The sequence below is a fragment of the Mytilus trossulus genome, chromosome 6, assembly GCF_036588685.1.
Source record: "Mytilus trossulus isolate FHL-02 chromosome 6, PNRI_Mtr1.1.1.hap1, whole genome shotgun sequence".
NCBI lineage: Eukaryota > Metazoa > Mollusca > Bivalvia > Mytilida > Mytilidae > Mytilus > Mytilus trossulus.
In genome coordinates this window covers 9,622,752-9,643,574 of record NC_086378.1, presented here as the reverse complement: position 1 = coordinate 9,643,574, position 20,823 = coordinate 9,622,752, and the positions used below count along the sequence as shown (strand labels likewise).

Sequence of the window (20,823 nt, the reverse complement as noted above, 5' to 3'; positions counted from 1 at the left end):
TGAGGGGTGCCAACCGCTCAATGTTAAAGCACCTGCTGGTAGTGGGTTTGAAAGAGACGAAGCCCGGAAAGCTATCGAGAATGAGATACCGTAATGATTCCTGTCAGTAAAAAATAATTGATAGCAACATACATGTACTTTTGAATCGAAATGGTTTATTTGTTTTGGTTAAATTTGTAATATGTTAACTTTATATTCATCTTGTTAAACTGGAAGCTAGCCTAACATGCCTAATGGTCATTGGTTTTAGAGAAAATGTCCAAACCAATATTACTTTTATTAGTTTAAAGGGTGCCGTGAGTGAGCATACAATCGACAAAAGCACCTTTAATGAACACAGGTGCAATATTAAAAAATTCTGGAACACCTAGGATTTCTTCCCACAAAAAGTGAATAAATTTATCATTCCTTTAAAGGGATTTAAAAAAAATATAAAATTTTCTTTGATATTTTTTTCTTGATCTGGAATATTTCACGACAATCTATGAAGGTTTATAAATTGAGCATGTAAAACAATTAATTGCGTAAAGAAGAGTCTGACTATCTGTCTATCAGAAAAGAACAGAAAAATAAACAAAAACAAATGCTTTTAAAATTTTAGCTTTAGACATTAGTCATAGAAAAAGCTTCTTCAGCTGTTTTATGTTAAATACCTGTTAGTCATGAAATTCACAGATACTTATATCCTGGTAGCAGCAAGACAACATAATACACCATAAGCAATATTCAGCAAAACTGTAGACACTTTAACATATTCAAATATATTATATACACACAATGCCACATAATAAAATAATATCAGGGTGAACAGACTTAGGGTAAACAGGTATTAGGGCGAACCATCTCAGGCGAACAGACATGGATTCACAACATACATGTACCTTATAACAGTCAGGTTATTTTCGTAAAATATAAAATTTTGCGATTTTCTTTGAATAAGGTTTTAGAAAAAAACTTGTGGTTATCATTTTGGTGGATTCAAACTTTTATCAATACCTTTGCATGTGCCCTTTTAAATTGGTTGAATTTATTATGGCGATTTTTTCCTATCCTAAAAAATAGCAAAAATTTACACCCTGCCAAACTTACCCGTTGTATGGTATATATGGCATGTATGGAGTGCATTTTAACTGAAGAACATAAACATAATACAGTTATATTTTTTGGCAATAGATCATCGTTCAATTTGTTTTCATTGCAGAAGAATGTAGATTACTATATCCTCAAGTGAAAACTAAGATAAAAGATAGATTTAAAGATAGATGTAAGATTTGTTGCATTGAAGTAGAAAATTCAAATCAGCAGGTAAGTGCAGTGTATATTACAATGCTTATCAGGGTTCTCACTAAGGCGAGTTCATGACTCATCAAGATTTGATGTCTTGACCCATTTTTTTTCAAAACTTGGTGAGCCCAAAGATGCATCAAAATTGTAAAATATTTCATCAACTGATCACAAATATCATTTTATTACTAAATTAAAAAATAATCTAAATTTGATGTCATTTCCTTGCTAATGGAAACTATATTATATCATAAATCATTTCATTTTTTCACTGCTGGACTTTTGCCATAGCTGAATATGAGGAATCCCTGGACTATCCTTCAAAAATCCTTAGTGAGAACCTTGGCTTGTGCCTTTGTGGGGAACAGTACATCTTTTCCTAAGTAAAATTATTTTACATCAGCATAGGATGGACATTTCAATCCACCATGTCAAAAGTTTGACCAATCTGTCCCATGACTGAATGTGGTAGGTTAAAACATGTTTATCAATGCTCGACACTCCCCTAAACACTGACATTGCACATATAAAGACCAAACTTTAAATATTGTTTTTCACATCAGTCTGGTACTTAACATGCTAAAACAAAACAAAAATAACAAAAAGCCACTGTTTTACTGAAAACAATTGGTAATGCACACAATCTGAATTTACAGTAGTTTATAGAGGGACAGTAGATTCCTCAAAAATGAAGAATTTTTTTCCTGATCCAGAAAAATTATTTATAATTTCCTGAGACCCAATAAGAGTAAATCCCCAATATCCATGAAAACATCGACCCAATCCCAATTCCAGCAAAAAAAATTATAGGGCTTAATTCTGAAATCCCCCAAAAAGGTCCTTTGGTCCCTCTCTGTAGATGTGTGTATACTTATAAAACAAATACAACAGAGGTGATTTAGACAGTTTCCCAGGGGCCTTTTTGTTTGATTATAAGGTGAATCACTGAAGCATGACTGGAGCAGGTCCCCTTTAAGGCAGTCAGTTGTGCCAATAAAATAAAAAGTAAAATAAAATATGACATTAAGTATGAGAACATAGCTCTTAGAATGTACTTTTAAAAAACAAATAAAATTTGGGTCACATGATTGTTTTTCTATGTTCTTGCCACACAACTAAAAGGTTAGATTAAAAATTTCATTAACTGGTTTATTTCCACCTAGAACTGCAAAATTGAAAAAAATTGAACCAACCGAAAAAAAACTTTCATTTTTTAAAAAATAGTGCAAATAAAAGAAAACACATATATTTCTACATTAAGACGAAAGCCTAACAAAACAAAGAATTAAATTCTTCTCACAAAATTTGCAGTTTAATTAATGATGTCGATCAGTTATGGTCTGCTGTTTTACAATCCATGGAGGCAGAAGACAACCCAAACTGCTTTAATTCTGCAGGCAAAAATAATCTATAAAAAACCAACAGTTCTACTTAATGTTTTTTTGTTTATATCTAGCTATATGTCAAGGAAAACAGAGAGAAATTTGAATGGAACGATGTCCATGATGATGAAACTCCAAAATTCACTGAAACTGAGGATGAGGTTGAAAGGTTTGTGATAAAATTTGCATTAAACTTTATGTTAACTATAAACATATACAAAACAAACTCTTGTGTTAAAAAATAAACTTCTCAGGAATTTTCGCTACATTGAAGACCTGTTGGTGACCTTCTGCTGTTGTTTGTTCTATGGTCAGGTTGTTGTCTCTTTGACACATTCCCGATTTCCATTCTCAATTTTATTGTATAAAAATCAAATCACTTGTGTAATCCAGACACACAGTTTCTATCTAACTGTTTATGACTGTGTCCAGGTGAGTTAGAAACTCTGAATTAAATGTTCATTGAATGACATATTTTCTAAAGGATTGTACGCAGACTTCAGCAAATTCATGAAATTAAATATCCACAATCATGCAAGTTTCCTCAATCCATGAAAATAGCTACCTACCATAAGTAAATTATAAATTCTTACATTTCAGCAGACCACAAAGAACAGTATGTGATTTGTTACATGAACTGGCTGATTCCATGCCATTTGCAGGTAATGATATCATTACTACTTCTCACATTTCATATATGAGGGTGGTAATGGGGGTACCTTCATGATCAATAACGGTAAAAATTCTTGACAAATGACGTTAACGGTAATTTTTGATGCATGACGATAAAATATGCACTTTCTTTTAGACGATAAAAAAATCGAATGATTTTGACAAATCATGTTTTTTTTTCGTTCCAAAAATAACGATAATGATAATTGTTTTGAGACCTCTGACGAAAAATCACGATAAGGATATTATCAGGGTAAAATTTTAATCAATTTGACGCTAACAGTAGTGGAAAATAGCTGTTGGACTACTGACTGTAAAGGGCATTACTACCCTCATACATGTCAAAGTCACAACAACAAATTATTTGCAGGTAATGATATCATTACTACTTCTCACATTTCATATATGAGGGTGGTAATGGGTAATTAACTTTTTGAAAAACTACTTTTTATTGTCAAGTGCATTGCATCTGAATTGTAGCGTTAACTTATGTCTTGAATGTTCATTGAGTTTATAGTTATAAGATAAGTGTACTGTAAGTGTAATTATAAACAAGGATATGTGGTATTAGTGCCAATGAGACAACTTTCCATCCAAATCGTAATGTATACAAAGTCAACAATTATTCATAGGCCAAAGTATGGTCTTCAACATGGTGCATCAGCTGCTCCTGAATTTGTTATTGATAATGTTGAATGATTTGCAGTCCTATTTTTGTAATATCATCTTTCTTATTAACCCATCATGTGGTTAATAATTGATTGATTTAGTCAAAGATTTGCATGTTAAACCAAAGTTTTGGTCAACACTTAATTAATTCAAAAAGTACTTTTTGCGAAGAATTATTAATAATTACTTTTTAATTTTACTAGTGCTTTACCAATTTCTATAAAAAATATGTTTTTATATTTCCCCCATTTAGGTTGCATCATTGATATATTTGTTGATGTACCTGAAGAATTTGACAGCAGGTAAAATGCTTATCTTATGAAATATTATTGGCATATATAATTAAGGTGGTACCTTAAACTACAGGGAGATAACTCTGTAAAAATCAGCTAAACATTTAAACCACATTGTATTGTTAAGGAAATATTATGCTTGCTTCTTGAAGATCAAAATAAGTGTTTGTCAAACTGCTTTATAACCAATGAAATTTTTCTGATAAAAAGGTTGGTTCAATTTTTTTGAATTTTTATATTTTTGTCAAAAGGTCAAAGTTAACATTTTATAAAAAAATTATGGAAATTAAACAAGCCAAATTAAAATAGGTCAAGATGTTGGGTACCACCTTAAATGATATTTAGAGATCCTGTAATAGAAAAGAAATATGGGGTATCCATTTATAACACAAAATCACTACTAGACATAAGACAACCAACGACAGCTGTGTCTGGATGGAACAAAATTGTTTAACCATTTATTCAAAGAAGAGTCCAACAATTACAAGGCTTCCTAAGAACTAGATGCTTATAACATTTTTATACCCCATACAACGAAGTTGCAGCGGGTATAATGTTTTTGACCCGTCCATCCGTCAGTCCATCCGTCAGTCGGTCAGTCCTGTTTCTTGTAATCGCAACTCCTCTAAAACCACACAACAGAATTTCATGAAACTTTTTTAGATGAAAAGGACATATTATGTAGTTGTGCATATCGACACTTACAAATGTATTTGCTTTAAGGTACTACTTCAACAGTTTGTCATCTCATCTTCTCTGAAAACGCACAACAGAGTTTAATGAAACTTTGTTGATAAGAAGGACATACTATGTAGATGTGCATATCGATAGGATTAATATTTTTTTCGAGGAGTTATGCCCCTTTGAACTTATTTTCTTCAATGTACTTCTGCAACAGTTTGTCATCTCAACTCCTTCGAAACCACACAACAGAATTTATTCTGAGATCTAGCAAGGTTTTTTTAACTTGATCTTTTACAGTGATTATATTTGTAAATTGTTATCACATTATTACATGTATGTAAGTTTAAGAATACTTTTCCGTCTGTTATAAAAGAAAGAGGATATGATTTTTTTGTCAGATGAAGATAAAATATTTTAGGTCTCTCATAAAATATAATGTTCCACCAGCAATGGCATGTCGAGATGGAAACCTTTGAAATTACAACTAGGAGGGGAAACAGGAACTCAGAAAAGATTTATTGATTGATGTTTGCTTTATAATGCATCACCACAAAATATGAAAAAGAAGATGTGGTATGATTGCCAATGAGACAACTTTCCACTAAAAGGCATATATCATACAAATAGAAAATTTTGAGTTATGAACTTTTGTTGAGCCTGCGACAAATGTTGCAGAACAGCTTGACATAGGGATAGTGATCCAGCAGCGGCACAGCAACGTTAGCTCACTTCTTAAAAGGTTGAAGACCTGGATGCTTCATACTTTGTATAAAGATGCCTCATTTTACGAAGTCTGTCAGTCACATGGACCTCATTTTCATGGTTCAGTGACTACTTGAAAAAATGTTCAAATATTTTGTAATGTTAAGTTCTCTCTTATTATGAGTAATAGGATTACTATATTTGGTATGTGCATAAATTGCAAGGTCCTCATGCTCATCGGACAGTTTTCACTGGACCTCAACCTCATTTCATTGATCAGTGAACAAAGTTTTTGTGGTCAAGTCCATATCTCAGATATTATAAGCAACAACTGGCATGTGTCATAGGTTAACTATATTTGTTGTATGGAAGAATTGCTAGCTGTACATGCCTGTCTGGCACGGTTTATTTGACATTGACCTCATTTTTAGCTCACCTGGCCCGAAGGGCCAAGTAAGCTTTTCTCATCACTTGGCGTCCGTCGTCCGTCGTCGTCGTCGTCGTCCGTCGCCGTTAACTTTTACAAAAATCTTCTCCTCTGAAACTACTGGGCCAAATCAAACCAAACTTGGCCACAATCATCATTGGGGTATCTAGTTTAAAAAATGTGTGGCGTGACCCGGTCAACCAACCAAGATGGCCGCCACAGCTAAAAATAGAACATAGGGGTAAAATGCAGTTTTTGGCTTATAACTCAAAAACCAAAGCATTTAGAGCAAATCTGACATGGGGTAAAAATGTTTATCAGGTAAAGATCTATCTGCCCTGAAATTTTCAGATGAATCGGTCAATCTGTTGTTGGGTTGCTGCCCCTGAATTGGTAATTTTGAAGAAATTTTGCTGTTTTTGGTTATTATCTTGAATATTATTATAGTTAGAGATAAACTGTAAACAGCAATAATGTTCAGCAAAGTAAGATCTACAAATGAGTCAACATGACCAAAATGGTCAGTTGACCCGTTTAGGAGTTATTGCCCTTTATAGTCAATTTTTAACCATTTTTCGTTAATTAAAGTAATCTTTTACAAAAATCTTCTCCTCTGAAACTACTTGGCCAAATTAATCCAAACTTGGCCACAATCATCTTTGGGGTATCTAGTTTAAAAAATGTGTGGCGTGACCTGATCAACCAACCAAGATGGCCGCCACGGCTAAAAATAGAACAAAGGGGTAAAATGCAGTTTTTGGCTTATAACTCAAAAACCAAAGCATTTTGAGGAAATCTGACATTGGATAAAAATGTTTATCAGGTCAAGATCTATCTGCCCTAAAATTTTCAGATGAATCGGTCAATCGGTTGTTGGGTTGCTGCCTCTGAATTGGTAATTTTGAGGAAATTTTGCTGTTTTTGGTTATTATCTTGAATATTATTATAGATAGAGATAAACTGTAAACAGCAATAATGTTCAGCAAAGTAAGATCTACAAATAAGTCAACAGAACCAAAATGGTCAGTTGACCCGTTTAGGAGTTATTGCCCTTTATAGTCAATTTTTAACCATTTTTCGTAAATTAAAGTTATCTTTTACAAAAATCTTCTCCTCTGAAACTACTTGGCCAAATTAATCCAAACTTGGCCACAATCATCTTTGGGGTATCTAGTTTAAAAAATGTGTGGCGTGACCTGGTCAACCAACCAAGATGGCCGCCACCGCTAAAAATAGAACATAGGGGTAAAATGCAGTTTTTGGCTTATAACTCAAAAACCAAAGCATTTTGAGGAATTCTGACATGGGGGTAAAAATGTTTATCAGGTCAAGAACTATTTGCCCTGAAATTTTCAGATGAATCGGTCAATCGGTTGTTGGGTTGCTGCCCCTGAATTGGTAATTTTGAGGAAATTTTGCTGTTTTTGGTTATTATCTTGAATATTATTATAGATAGAGATAAATTGTAAACAGCAATAATGTTCAGCAAAGTAAGATCTACAAATAAGTCAACATGACCAAAATGGTCAGTTGACCCCTTTAGGAGTTATTGCCCTTTATAGTCAATCTTTAACCATTTTTCATAAATCTAAGTAATCTTTTACAAAATCTCCACTGAAACTACTAGGCCACAATCATCTTTGGGGTATCTAGTTTGAAAAATGTGTCCGATGACCTGGCCATTCAACCAAGATGGCCGCCACGGCTAAAAATAGAACATAGGGGTAAAATGCAGTTTTTTGCTTATAACTATGAAACCAAAGCATCTAGAGCAAATCTGACCAGAAGTTAAATTGTTAATCAAGTCAATATCTATCTGCCCTGAATTTTTCAGATGAATTGGACAACTGGTTGTTGGGTTGCTGCCCTCCAATTGGTAATTTTTAAAGAAATTTTGCCGTTTTTGGTTATCTTGAATACTATTATAGATAGCGATAAACTGTAAACAGCAATAATGTTCAGCAAAGTAAGATCTACAAATAAGTCAACATGACCTAAATGGTCAATTGACCCCTTAAGGAGTTATTGCCCTTTATAGTCAATTTTTAACAATTTTCATTAATTTGGTAAATTTATGTAAATTTTTACCAAATATAGTTCTCTGTTACTAATGGGCAAAGTTCATGATAGATATAATTGTAAGAAGCAAAATCGTTCAGTAAAGTAAGAACTTCAAACACATCACCATCACCAAAATACAATTTTGTCATGAATCCATTTGTGTCCTTTGTTTAATATGCACATAGACCAAGGTGAGCGACACAGGCTCTTTAGAGCCTCTAGTCATGGTTTATTGGTCAATGTTTCGTTTTCTTGGTTAATATTAAGTTTATGTGACAGTTGTAATAAAGCTTTATATTTAGGACTATCAACATAATATCAATGATAAGTAAAGAAAGCGAGACATTTCAGCATGTGCACTCTTGTTATTTGAGTAACTTGGAAGCGCAGAGACAAGAAAGTTGGAATATTTTACCCCTTCCTGAACAAGTGTGTTATTACATAAATATAAGATGATGTGGTATGAGACTACTGGTACTCTCAGTCTAAATCACAATTTGTAAAAGTAAAGCATTACTTGTATATTTGATCTGACAGTTGATTGTGTTTTACAGTTGTGAAGGCTTTCTTCCTTTGTATGGTGCGGTAAGAAGATTCAAAGATTGGCATAATACTGTTGTAACATCCATTCACCAGGGTGACAACACCTCCACTGACAATGAATTTACTGATATTATTCCTGGTATACAAGCATGTAGGATGGATGACCTTGACTTTCCTGATAAGGTCATATGGAGAGGGAAAATATCAGTTGTTGATAAAACTGTAGGTATTCACTTATAAAATAAGCTTATTGTGAACTGTTAAATGGGAGATAAAATGGAAAGAAAAACAATGTCTCATTGACTTGGAATAATTCAAATACAGTCAACTGTCATCATAGTCTGATTGAATTGATACGGAAAAATTTAGTTACTTATTAAAAATCTGGAATTATTGGTTTGTATATTATCAGTTTCATATTAAACTAGGAATTTATAAAAAAAAAAGATGTGGTATTATTGCCAATGAGACAACTATCCACAAAAGACCAAAATGACACAAATTTTAACAACATGATCCACTTAAAGAAGAAAGATCTACGGTGGATTCTTTAATTTCTTGGATAAAGAAAAACTTGCATGTTCGTGGATATTTAATTTCGTGGTTTTGCCGAGGACCTCATACAAGCCTTTAGACAATTTGTCATTTGTTGAACATTCAATTTTGTGGTTCACTAATACCCATGAAAATTGGTATCCCACAGTAAGTATTGGATTTGGGGTTGAGGTTGACGGCTATCATTTATTTTGGTCGTCAAATCCAATGAAAAAGTTTATTGGTTGTCCTATAAGTATTAGTTTTTTTAATTGCTTTCAAAAACATTTATTTATTGAACATTTATTTCAGGTGAATAAAGGATTTATTTTGCCTGGTTTAGAATTAAGAGAAAGCAGCATAAACAAAGACAGATCAGTAATTAGACATCCAAGATCACATGTGAGATAGCTTATGTTTTTAGGACTGTTTGGTGTTACATTGTTTGATGAATATCAAGACCTTCCCATTTTTAAAAGTTTGTCTGTTGTTTGGCGTTTGAAGCTTTTTTTCGAAACCTCAAACCAGTCAGCTTAAATATGAAAAATGTTTTTCTTTAAAAAAATACTGACTTTAACAACTTTTCTATTAAGCCTGAGTTAGATAACATACAACATAAAACCCATCTTTTCTTTTTGTATATTGAATAAATATTAAAAGATCAATGAAGCGTAAGTACACTTGTAGGCCACAGACCACAATTAATTCATCTATCAGTTCTTTATTACACTTTGTCTCATTTAAAAATTTGCACCATGCACTTTTGTCAAATTTTTTGTGTATGAAATGTATAGTACTAGTCCAAATATATATCCAAAATTAAGAAAGATTGAAGCAATCACTTTTTAGCCAATACACATCCATACCCCTACTGACAAGTCAAGAGATGTTCCAAAAAGTTAACACTACCTTTTTGCACTTGGCCTAATCACTCTTTTCTAATCAAAATCAGTTTAAATACAACATCCAAATATTTATTTCACCTCTTTTCTTTCATTTCCAACCAAACAAATCTAAGAAATGACTGAGGAAAGAGAAAGGAAAAAAAATAAGGAAAAATACACTCTAATTAAAAGGAACTATATTTGTGGACAACGAAAAGTTGGGTCATTTGTTGGGGTCTGGGGCCTGTACTCAAATTAGTCTGCTGTTACTTTAAAAAAACTCAGTTTCCACATAATTTGACATCACAATTTAAAACAGTCAGTCATAATAAAAGAGGAATTGTTGCATAGCAATAGAGGTTTATTTAGAGACAGATCATTGTTTTTTTTAAGCAATTTCAACTACGGTACATGTAAATACCTTAAAGTGTAAATATGTTATTTAAAACAAAATAAACAATTCCATACAGATTATAAACAAACTGGAGAAAAATAACATACGACTGCTTGAAAATTGAACAAAACCATGCATGAATGATTTGATGGAAATTTGTAGGATATTTAAACTTGTGTCTTTTATAAATTATGAATTTAATTTAAAAGACTAATTTCTCTGCAGGAAAATGAAGACATTGTTTTAGGCAGAATGTTGGAAGTTTTAGATGAGGTTGATGTTGAGACTATTCCACCTTATATGTTAACATCCAATGTATTTTGTCTGTATCCTTTATAAAATTTATATTGAGATGTTGATGAATTTACAGCAAGTTTTGTGTTAATAGAACAAAACATAAGTTTGATGTTGTCACCTTTAAAAAGTCAGAACCAACTTTGAACTATAGAATTTCTTATGATAATTGAAGAAAAGAATTGGTCATATTATATTGCTTTTTGATACACTCATTTAACTTATTTAGCTGCTAATATTGATATTATTCATGATTAAATATAAAAAAAAATAGAAAATGAGACAGCAATTAAAAATTGGTATATTTCCAGTCTTTTTAGTATTTTAAGATTTGTTAAAGTCAATCTTAACTGGAAAACATTTTAGTCACTGAAGGGTTAAGTTATCACAGTTTTTTCTGTTAAACTATTTAGGGGTATATTTAATAAATAATTGATGCAAGCTATACTTTATTGTAGTTTTAACATGGGTAGGCATTATTCATGATTATTTTTGCAAGGAAGTGAATATACGCATATGCCAAAAAAAATATTGGATTTCGAGCATGGGTTTATTTATAAAACGAAAGAAGCATGTCATATTAGAATTTCAATTGGCAGAGCAGAAAAGATTAATTTTGGCTATTTTTCTTAACACTTAAGAACACAGAGATACCAACATCCTCATGCCATGGTATTCATGGAACACATCAGAACTTCTCAGGTTTGTATTACTATAAAGGGTAAAATATAATGAGGATAAAACAATACATCTAGTAAAAGTATTTGGTTTTCCTGTTTGAATGGTTAAAACTAGTAATTATTTGGCCCTTTATAGCTTGCTGTTCAGTGTGAGCCAAAGCTCTATGTTGAAGGCTGTACCTTGACCTATATTGGTTCACTTTTATGAATTTTAATTTTGATGTAATTTTGATGGAGAGTTGTCTCATTAGCACTCATACCACATCTTCTTATATCTATTGCATTGATTTCAGAAATTGAATGATGTTCATATTTAATACGAATGGGTTTGTATGTATTGCAATACATTGCATGAAGAAGTCACATTCTGGTATCTGAAATATAAAATATCTGTATTAAGCTTTCTCTAGAAAGTCATACAACAATGGCAATATTAGATGCTCAAAACAGTTTTTGTAAGAACAGTATACTGAAAATACATTGGAATGTGAAATGCTTCAAATTGGTGTGTAGCAGTGTACATACAATTATTTCATGTGTGTCGTTTCTACGTTTCTCTTAAAGACATGAAATGATGATACAATATCATTAGTGAGACATATCAGAGCTAATGACCAGAGGATGAGAAAATACATCAGAAGTCAATCTTGTTCATATTGGAACATTCATGTTCTTTCTTCAAATACACATTTTTGGACTTTGTCATCAGAAATTAAGTGGGAGGTATGGAGGGGACAAAGATCATAGGTCATTTATGGTTTTAGGTCAATATGATGTATGCAAAATTCCTAAAAAAAAGAAATTCAAGTTTATTTATGTCCCTCCATAGGCAAACAAGTTTCTTGGCCATCCATCTGTCTTTCCATCCCTCTAGTTTATGTTTCTGCACTCTGACTTGAGTGTTCCTCATGCAATAAATATGAACTTGTACACAATGTTAAGAACTAAAACACAAATACAAAGTTTGAATTTGGATTGTGAGTAAATAACTGTTCTAGAGTTAAGCCCCTTTATCTATAAAAATGCCAAGTATGGGTGTAAGCATTTTGTGTCCTTAGACACGTGCCTTCTTCTTTTATTTTAAATAAACTCATCATAGATACTAGGACTAAATTTAGTATATACGCCAGATGCGCATTTCATCTACAAAAGACTCATCAGTGACACTCGAATCCAAAAAAAGTTTAAAAGGCCAAATAAAGACGCAGTTGAAGAGCATTGAGGACCAACATTCCTAAGTTTTGCCAAATACAGATAAGGTAATCTATGCCTGAGGTAGAAATATACTGAAATACTAGTTATAAAACTGACCTACCTTTCCACATCCATTTTAATAGCACAGCCCTCACTTATTTATGACAGGATAATTAGACACTAGAGTTATGTTACCTTATCCCTTTAAAATATATGTAGAGTGTAGACACAGCATCATTTGGATCAGGGTCAATTAATAGTTCAATGCAATGTCCGATATAACCATGGAGTACAATGTAGTAAAACTTGTTTGTAATTGTAGAGTGGAATTTTGATGAGACTTTTATGTTACCATGGTGATGTATTAGAGACATTATGTGGTGAGAAATACCTGAATACAACATCATGGAAAGAGAGTATAATAGCAGATATAACATTTATACAAGGTAATCATACCAAGCTGATGGAAACTTTGTAAAGTATATAGAAAAAAACATTATGTTTTACAGAATACTTAGATAATATTACATTCATTTAAAAATTCTATTTTGCTCTTTTAAAATGAATGTGTATGAGGAACTTATTTTTCACCATTTTTGCAATTCCTTCACGAGTATGAACAGTAGAAAATCTTACGTTATAAAATTATAAAATTGAATTGGAAACACATTACAACTTATTATTAGTGTTGAGCACTGTAGGAAAATTACTTTTTGTTAGGGCTGTTCCAAAATTATCAGATGGGGGATTGGAGACACTCAATTTAATTTACAATGCTTTGGCTCAATAATGTGTATCAGTGGGTGGTTGCATTTTCCTCAAAATTTTTAAGAATTATATGTAAAATGAAAATATATATTTAATGGGTGTTACAGGGTCTGAAAAAAGTTCATCCCAACACCCTCATGTGTTTTATTCTAGAACAGTCCTTTGTAATAAACTTAATTTTCCATCACAGAACCAGAAGAGGAACTACTTCCTGGACATGAATACATACATTTTATAGCATATTGTAAAGAGGACAGTCAAGACATTATCATGTGTCAACTTAGATCACCATATCAGTTAAATGGACAAGTGTTTGATCTTATTTACCATAACTCAGTGCTGCCACCTGATGAGCATGGACAAGACGACAATTTAGATTTTATATCAGAGTTACCATGTTTTTCTGAAGAAAACTGGAATCAAATGATGGTTTCGTTAAAGGATATACAAGTACAACTGCTTAAAGAATGGCTCAGTAAGTTTTTATGTCCCACCTAGGGGAATTATGTTTTTTCTGGTCTGTGCATTTGTCGATTTGTATGTTTGTCTGTCTGTCTGTTCTGCTTCAGGCTAAAGATCAAGAACATTTTGATGAAACTTTTTTGCTCTGCTGACTTCAGTGTTAATATTTACTCTGATGGACTTCTTTTTGGTAAAATTGATTCAAACTCATAATAAATTGCTGCATCTTAATTGCTTATTTTATATTCTAATTTTTCATTGGAGGGACCAGTACATTTTGTAATGGACATGCATGACATATAAACCATACGGCGTTTTGCATTTGCGCCGATTTTTACTTTCATTTGCGCCAATTTTTTTACAGGTGAATAAATGTTAGAAGATGAGGTATGAGTGCCAATGAGGGAACTCTCCATCCAAGTCATGCTATTTTTAGCTCACCTGGCCCGAAGGGCCAAGTGAGCTTTTCTCATCACTTTGCGTCCGGCGTCTGTCGTCGTCGTCCGGCGTCGTCGTCGTCCTGCGTCCGGCGTTAACTTTTACAAAAATCTTCTCCTCTGAAACTACTAGGCCAAATTAAACCAAACTTGGCCACAATCATCATTGGGGTATCTAGTTTAAAAATTGTGTCCGGTGACCCGGTCAACCAACCAAGATGGCCGCCATGGCTAAAAATAGAACATAGGGGTAAAATGCAGTTTTTGGCTTATAACTCAAAAACCAAAGCATTTAGAGCAATTCTGACATGGGGGTAAAATTGTTTATCAGGTCAAGATCTATCTGCCCTGAAAATTTCAGATGAATTGAACAACCTGTTGTTGGGTTGCTACCCCTAAATTGGTAATTTTAAGGAAATTTTGCTGTTTTTGGTTATTATCTTGAAAAATATTATAGATAGAGATAAACTGTAAACAGCAATAATGTTCAGCAAAATAAGATTTACAAATAAGTCAACATTACCGAAATGGTCAAATGACCCCTTTAGGAGTTATTGCCCTTTATAGTCAATTTTTAACCATTTTTCGTAAATCTTAGTTATCTTTTACAAAAATCTTCTCCTCTGAAACGACTGCGCCATATTAAACCAAACTTGGCCACAATCATCATTGGGGTATCTAGTTTAAAAATTGTGTCCGTTGACCTGGTCAACCTACCAAGATGGCTGCCATGGCTAAAAATAGAACATGGGATAAAATGCAGTTTTTGGCTTATAACTCAAAAACAAAAGCATTAAGAGCAAAACTGGCATGGGTTAAATTGTTTATCAGGTCAAGATCTATCTGCCCTGAAAATTTCAGACGAATCGATAGTCAATTTTTAACAATTTTCATAAAATTTGTAAATTTTTACTAACACTTTTAACTGAAACTACTGGGCCAATCATTATAGATGGGGATATATGTATGCAGCAAGAATGTTCAGTAAAGTTAGATCTACAAACAAATCACCATCACCAAAACACAATTTTGTCACGAATCTATCTGTGTCCTTTGTTGAATATTCACATATACAAATGTACCAAGGTGAGCGACACAGGCTCTTTAGAGCCTCTAGTTCATTTATCATTATAGACCTCTTCCGTTAGCTACTTGTACAAATTTTATGAATTATCAATCATAACATGTATATAACTGTTGTCCCCAACTCACGTTGGGGAAAAGGCCTACAAAATACAGCTCCAGACTTTTTCCTTGACCGTACCCGTAGTTTTTAAGCCTCTGTCTTTCGTAAATCTGCCACATGGTTATGCTCGTTCTGTATTTTGACAATAGAATCCGCGGTGACTCTGGCTTTACACGATTTTATGGTACATAAGTAAGATATGTTGTTATGTTTCAGGACACTGACATTCCGATATGTATGACCGTCGATGATTAAAGAATTGACTCCTCGCCTCTTTTCAGTGTGCAATATGTCCATCATGTTACAACAAAGTTCCAGAACAATGTGAATCAAAATTATCATAAATGAACAACATTTTTTACCAATGGTATTAGCACAGTACATTTACAAGTATTAACTTACCTGTAAATCTAATTAGGAGCAAATATAAAATCGGTGCAAATGAAAAAATGAAATCGGTGCAAATGAAAGAAAGAGTATTTTCAAAATCGGCGCAAATGTCATACGCCCAAACAGTCATCCTCAGATATCAATTGATCCAGCTCTTGCTGTTTTAAAAACTCTATTCATTTAAGTTTTTATAAATTTTCATGGATTGAGGAAAACTTACATGTTTGTGGATATTTAATTTTGTGGTTTTGGCAAAGTCTGTATTCACACCTTTAGAAAATGTGTAATTCGTTGGAGATTAAAATTTGTGGTTTCCCTATATCAACAAAATCCACGAAAATAGGTATCAACAAATATTAATGAATCCACAGTAAGTCATGATGTTTAAATTATTCAACCAGTTTAGATCAGCAATATTTTGCCAGGACCTTTTATACAATAATATGGCATAGATAGTAAGTCTTTGGAAAGCTTTAAGACTTCTGATTTTGCTGATTATTTTGACAAACAGGAATCTTGTACTCCGAAAGGAGTGAACATCCAGGCAAGATAGAAATTCACTTAATAAAGTCATTTACAACAGACAAAAATTAACAGGATTTTATTTCAAAATGATGGTCCCACACCTCTGAAATGTCTGAAAATAAAGTATTAAATAATGTACATAATTTCACTAAATACATCTGTACCAAGCAATAAAAGTCAGGTTTTTGTTCAAGAAAGACATAAGCCAAGTCACATTTTACTGTACTATATCATATGAAAGTATTTTGATTATTTATCCAGATGACAAAGAGCATTCAGGCGGCCATACTGTTGTAAAATTAGATGATCTTAATGCTTTCCTTTATGAAGTTCAAAAGACATTTCTAAACCAAGTTAAAGAAAAATTACCTGTCACTGGCATTCCAAGACAACATCTTCCAGATCTGCAGGCTTGTTCAGGTAATTAAGGCTTACAACCTCTCCCAGATCTACAGGCTTGTTCAGGTAATTAAGGCTAAGGCCTAAATTAAAATATTGTTTGTTTGCCCTTTTCCGACCCTATGTTTTGAAACAGGGTAGGTAGGTAGGTAAAATATTTTATTTTTTTCCCCAAAAAAATAACTTGGCTCGGTATATTATTTGTCATGGGTAGGCAGTAGGTAAAATATTTTATTTTATAGATACAAAATCTGCATAATGTCATTTTTTGTCCGTTTTGTTTTTGCAAATAAGTTTTCCGCTGGGACTATTAGTTTTGAAAAAAAAATATATAAGAGATAAATTTGTACTGGTAAGATAATGTCCGGGCAGACATATATTACTAGTAGAAAAAGTCCCTAGAGTGTTACAAATTTCGTGTGTGCCTTTTTTTCCAATAAAAATGCTATAAGACTTAAAACTCAATTGTCACGTATTTTGCATCACATTTATAAATGATCTGTATGGAAAACTTGGCGATTTTACTGCCAGATATTCTCCACTTTACAGGGTTTTGTCACTTTTGGTTCATGTCAGATATAAATAATTTAGCGGCATCGTTAACATAATCATTCTGATATGCGGATTACAAAAGGCCATCCCTACATAAAATACAACGTCCGTTTACAAATTAGTTTGTACACACGTTAATACTTTTGTATCAAACGAACTTTTTTGTAAATGAACCCTGCTCTTTAAGTTTAAAGGTACAGAGTAACGTACTTCATATCATGATTCCTTCAGAAAGCGTTCAACATCGATTTCAAACAGATGCTTTGAAACTTCAAATGCAAGTGTTCATGTCAAACGCTCAGGTGATACCAAACGGACTGGACCTTACACGTAAAGATAAAACCCGAGGATTCCGGTAAAAAAGTTTTGAGCGGGAAATACAAATATAAGATTTTTGGTAGGAACGAAAAAATAAAATAAAATAAAATCTTGCTGGTAAATACAAATAAAAGATTTTCAGGCGGAACGAATTGATAGGGTCGGTCGGTAAAGGGCAAACAAACAATATTTTAATTTAAGCCTAACAAGAGTTTTTGCAACTTACAAGAGCTATTGAAATTAAAAGAACAAAGCAGTGTGTACTGATATTATTTTTATGCCCCACCTAGATAGAAAAGGGGCATTATGTTTTTTGGTCTGTGCCTCCGTTCGTTCGTCCGTCTGTTCGTTCTTCTGTCCGTTCTTTAGTCCGTCTGTTCGTTCGTCCATCTGTCTGTTCGTTCGTCCGTCCGTCTGTCCCGCTTCAGGTTTAAGTTTTTGGTCAAGGTAATTTTTGATGAAGTTGAAGTCCAATCGACTTCAAACTTAGTACAAATGTTCCCTATGATATGATCTTTCCAATTTTAATGCCAAATTAGAGTTTTTACCCCAATTTCACGGTCCACTGAACATGGAAAATGATAGTGTGAGTGGGGCATTCGTGTACTGTGGACACATTCTTGTTTATAGCTATTTCACGAAAGTTTCCTTTGATCTTATTGAGTGATAGTTTCATTTCTCTGCACAGTCGAGTGATAATTTCCTTTCTCTGCACAGTCGAGTGATAGTTTCCTCTCTTTGCACAATAGAGTTATATGAAGAATTGTCGCTAGAAACTAAAGGTGCATCTGCCATTGTCAATGAAATTTATAATGTCGTCATAAGTAAAATAGGGATAAACAGATTATCATTGGTCATCTCAATTCGATTGCTTTCTATTTTTTGCCGTACCAGCTTAAGCAAGGAAATCAATCTAGTTGAGATGACCAAACGATAATCTATTAAGTGTTAACCGCATAAGGTTGGTTCTCTGAAGGTTATATTTATGAGGATTTTGATTTTTGTCAAACTTTTTGCAAATGACAAAATATTAAACTTGATCATTTATTTGTGAAATCATGCATGTGTCAGGATTATTTATTGTACAGATACTAAGCTACAACTATTTTACATTATGCAGCTCGTTTTGTTCACATACTGAGGATTTTTATTTTTCTCTTATTATACCCCCACTTAAAAAAATAAATGGGGTATACTGTTTTACTTCTGTCTATCTGTCAATCTAAAGGCACAATACTTTATGACTTCAATCATTACTACCATTTTTGGGGATAATATCAGTCGTTTTATCAAGTTTATGTCCATTTAAAACTTTTAAAATTAACTGTATTATTAGAAAATGAATTAAAATTCTACTCAACACTGTGTTAAATTATGCACATGGATTATTTCAGAGCTAGAGAAATCTCCATCATCTTGGTCAGAGAGATGTTTATTGGTATATCAAGAGTCTCAGAGAAAATCTTTTAACAGACTACAGTCAACAGATAGTATGGCCCTATCATCTCCTGTGCAATCGGAGGACAGTAAGTATAGATAAGATATAGTAGGATAGATAAAATCCTTTCGGAATTGATTTTGCGATTGCCAATTAACGGTGGCAACTCTTCAACTACAGTACTATTATTCCTTAAGTATGTTATTAATGGAATACATGTAGAAATCTTATTACATGTTATTATACCCCCGCTTTAAAAAAGGGGGGTATACTGTTTTACCTCTGTCTGTCCTTCCGTCTGTCAGTCCGTCTATCCGTCCCATGAATATTTTTCGTCGCATTTTTCTCAGGAACTACAATACAAGAATTTCTGAAATTTGCTTATCTAAGTCAGCTATACTGTGTGATGCGTTTTCAGATTGATCACTTGACAACTTCCTCTTAACCGAACACTTGTATGATTTTACACATGATAGCCAGGTTGAAAATTTTTGTCACATTTTTCTCAGGAACTACAATACAAGGATTTCTGAAATTTGGTTTCAGGATTTATATAAGTCAGCTATACCCTGTGATGCGTTTTCAGTTTCAACTTCCTATTTACCGAACACTTGCATATTTTTACAATATTAATATTATCAACTTGCGGCAGGGGTATCATCAGTGAGCAGTAGCTCGCAGTTTCACTTTACTTTAAAATTGTAAAAAAAATAACTTCAAATACTTGTGATATTGATATTAAGCAAAAGTAATATTGGAATAATTACAGTTGCTTGAAAGTTCAAAAGAAAAAAGACCTTTTTTAAAAGCAACAATAATATCCTTGTTATACAGCTGTATTACTGTGGATTCATTTATTTTCGTGGGTATCAATGTTCGTGGCTTAAAGAAAACTTACATTTTCATGGGAATTTGATTTAGTGGTTTTGTCTATCTCTGCATACAAAATCTATAAAAAAATGTTTTTCGTTGAACATTTGAATTCGTGGTTCACGTGTAACCATGTAATCCATGAAAGTTGGTATTCAACAAATAATAATGAATCCACAGTATAGGTAAATTGATTCTTTGAGTGAAATATTTAAGTGAAATTAGCTGACTGAAGCAAATAATGTATATTAGTAGTACTAAATTTGACACTGATTTATGTTTTTTACAGTGCCTTCTACCATAGACATTACTGGGTTTCTAAAACTTTTTCAACAAGATGGCAATCCAACAGCAACAAAGTTATCTCCTGTTAGAAAAAGGGTAAATATTTATCTATGTGATAATTAACAGTGTTTTTTGGTTATTTTATTTCTAAGTTATTCTGAATTTAATTCAGAATTTTTATGCTCCACCTTCATTACTGATTAGTAGAGGGGCATTATGTTTTCTGTGTCTGTTTGTCCGTCTGTCTGTCCAGCTTCAGGTTAAATTTTTTGGTCAAGGTAGTTTTTGATGAAGTGAAGTCCAATCAACTTGAAACTTAGTATGCAGGTTCTCTATGATATGATCTTTCAAATTTTAATGCCAAATTTGAGTTTTGACCTCAATTTCATGGTCCACTGAACATATGGACTATGGACACATTCTTGTTTTTCAAAGTCTTAATTACTGAAAAATTTTTGAAAGCACATTTTGCTTGCAGCATTTCATGAAAAAAAAA

At 32.8% G+C, this 20,823-nt stretch overlaps 1 protein-coding gene across 2 annotated transcripts in view; it reads left to right on the top strand.

Moving 5' to 3' along the window:
• The window catches only part of LOC134720739 (mdm2-binding protein-like), a 30,515-nt gene that overhangs the window by 2,323 nt on the left and 7,369 nt on the right, over positions 1 to 20,823 (top strand). Inside the window, exons 2-14 of one of the 2 annotated variants that reach the window (XM_063583210.1) lie at positions 1,202 to 1,305; positions 2,741 to 2,835; positions 3,270 to 3,328; positions 4,261 to 4,309; positions 8,729 to 8,939; positions 9,564 to 9,653; positions 10,755 to 10,855; positions 11,465 to 11,525; positions 13,020 to 13,143; positions 13,656 to 13,940; positions 16,727 to 16,885; positions 19,129 to 19,260; positions 20,332 to 20,423. In XM_063583210.1, the coding sequence (XP_063439280.1) occupies positions 1,202 to 1,305; positions 2,741 to 2,835; positions 3,270 to 3,328; positions 4,261 to 4,309; positions 8,729 to 8,939; positions 9,564 to 9,653; positions 10,755 to 10,855; positions 11,465 to 11,525; positions 13,020 to 13,143; positions 13,656 to 13,940; positions 16,727 to 16,885; positions 19,129 to 19,260; positions 20,332 to 20,423 (1,562 nt within the window). Of the gene's footprint in view, positions 1 to 1,201; positions 1,306 to 2,740; positions 2,836 to 3,266; positions 3,329 to 4,260; positions 4,310 to 8,728; positions 8,940 to 9,563; positions 9,654 to 10,754; positions 10,856 to 11,464; positions 11,526 to 13,019; positions 13,144 to 13,655; positions 13,941 to 16,726; positions 16,886 to 19,128; positions 19,261 to 20,331; positions 20,424 to 20,823 lie in introns of both variants that reach the window. The other variant, XM_063583209.1, reaches the window with a different exon arrangement.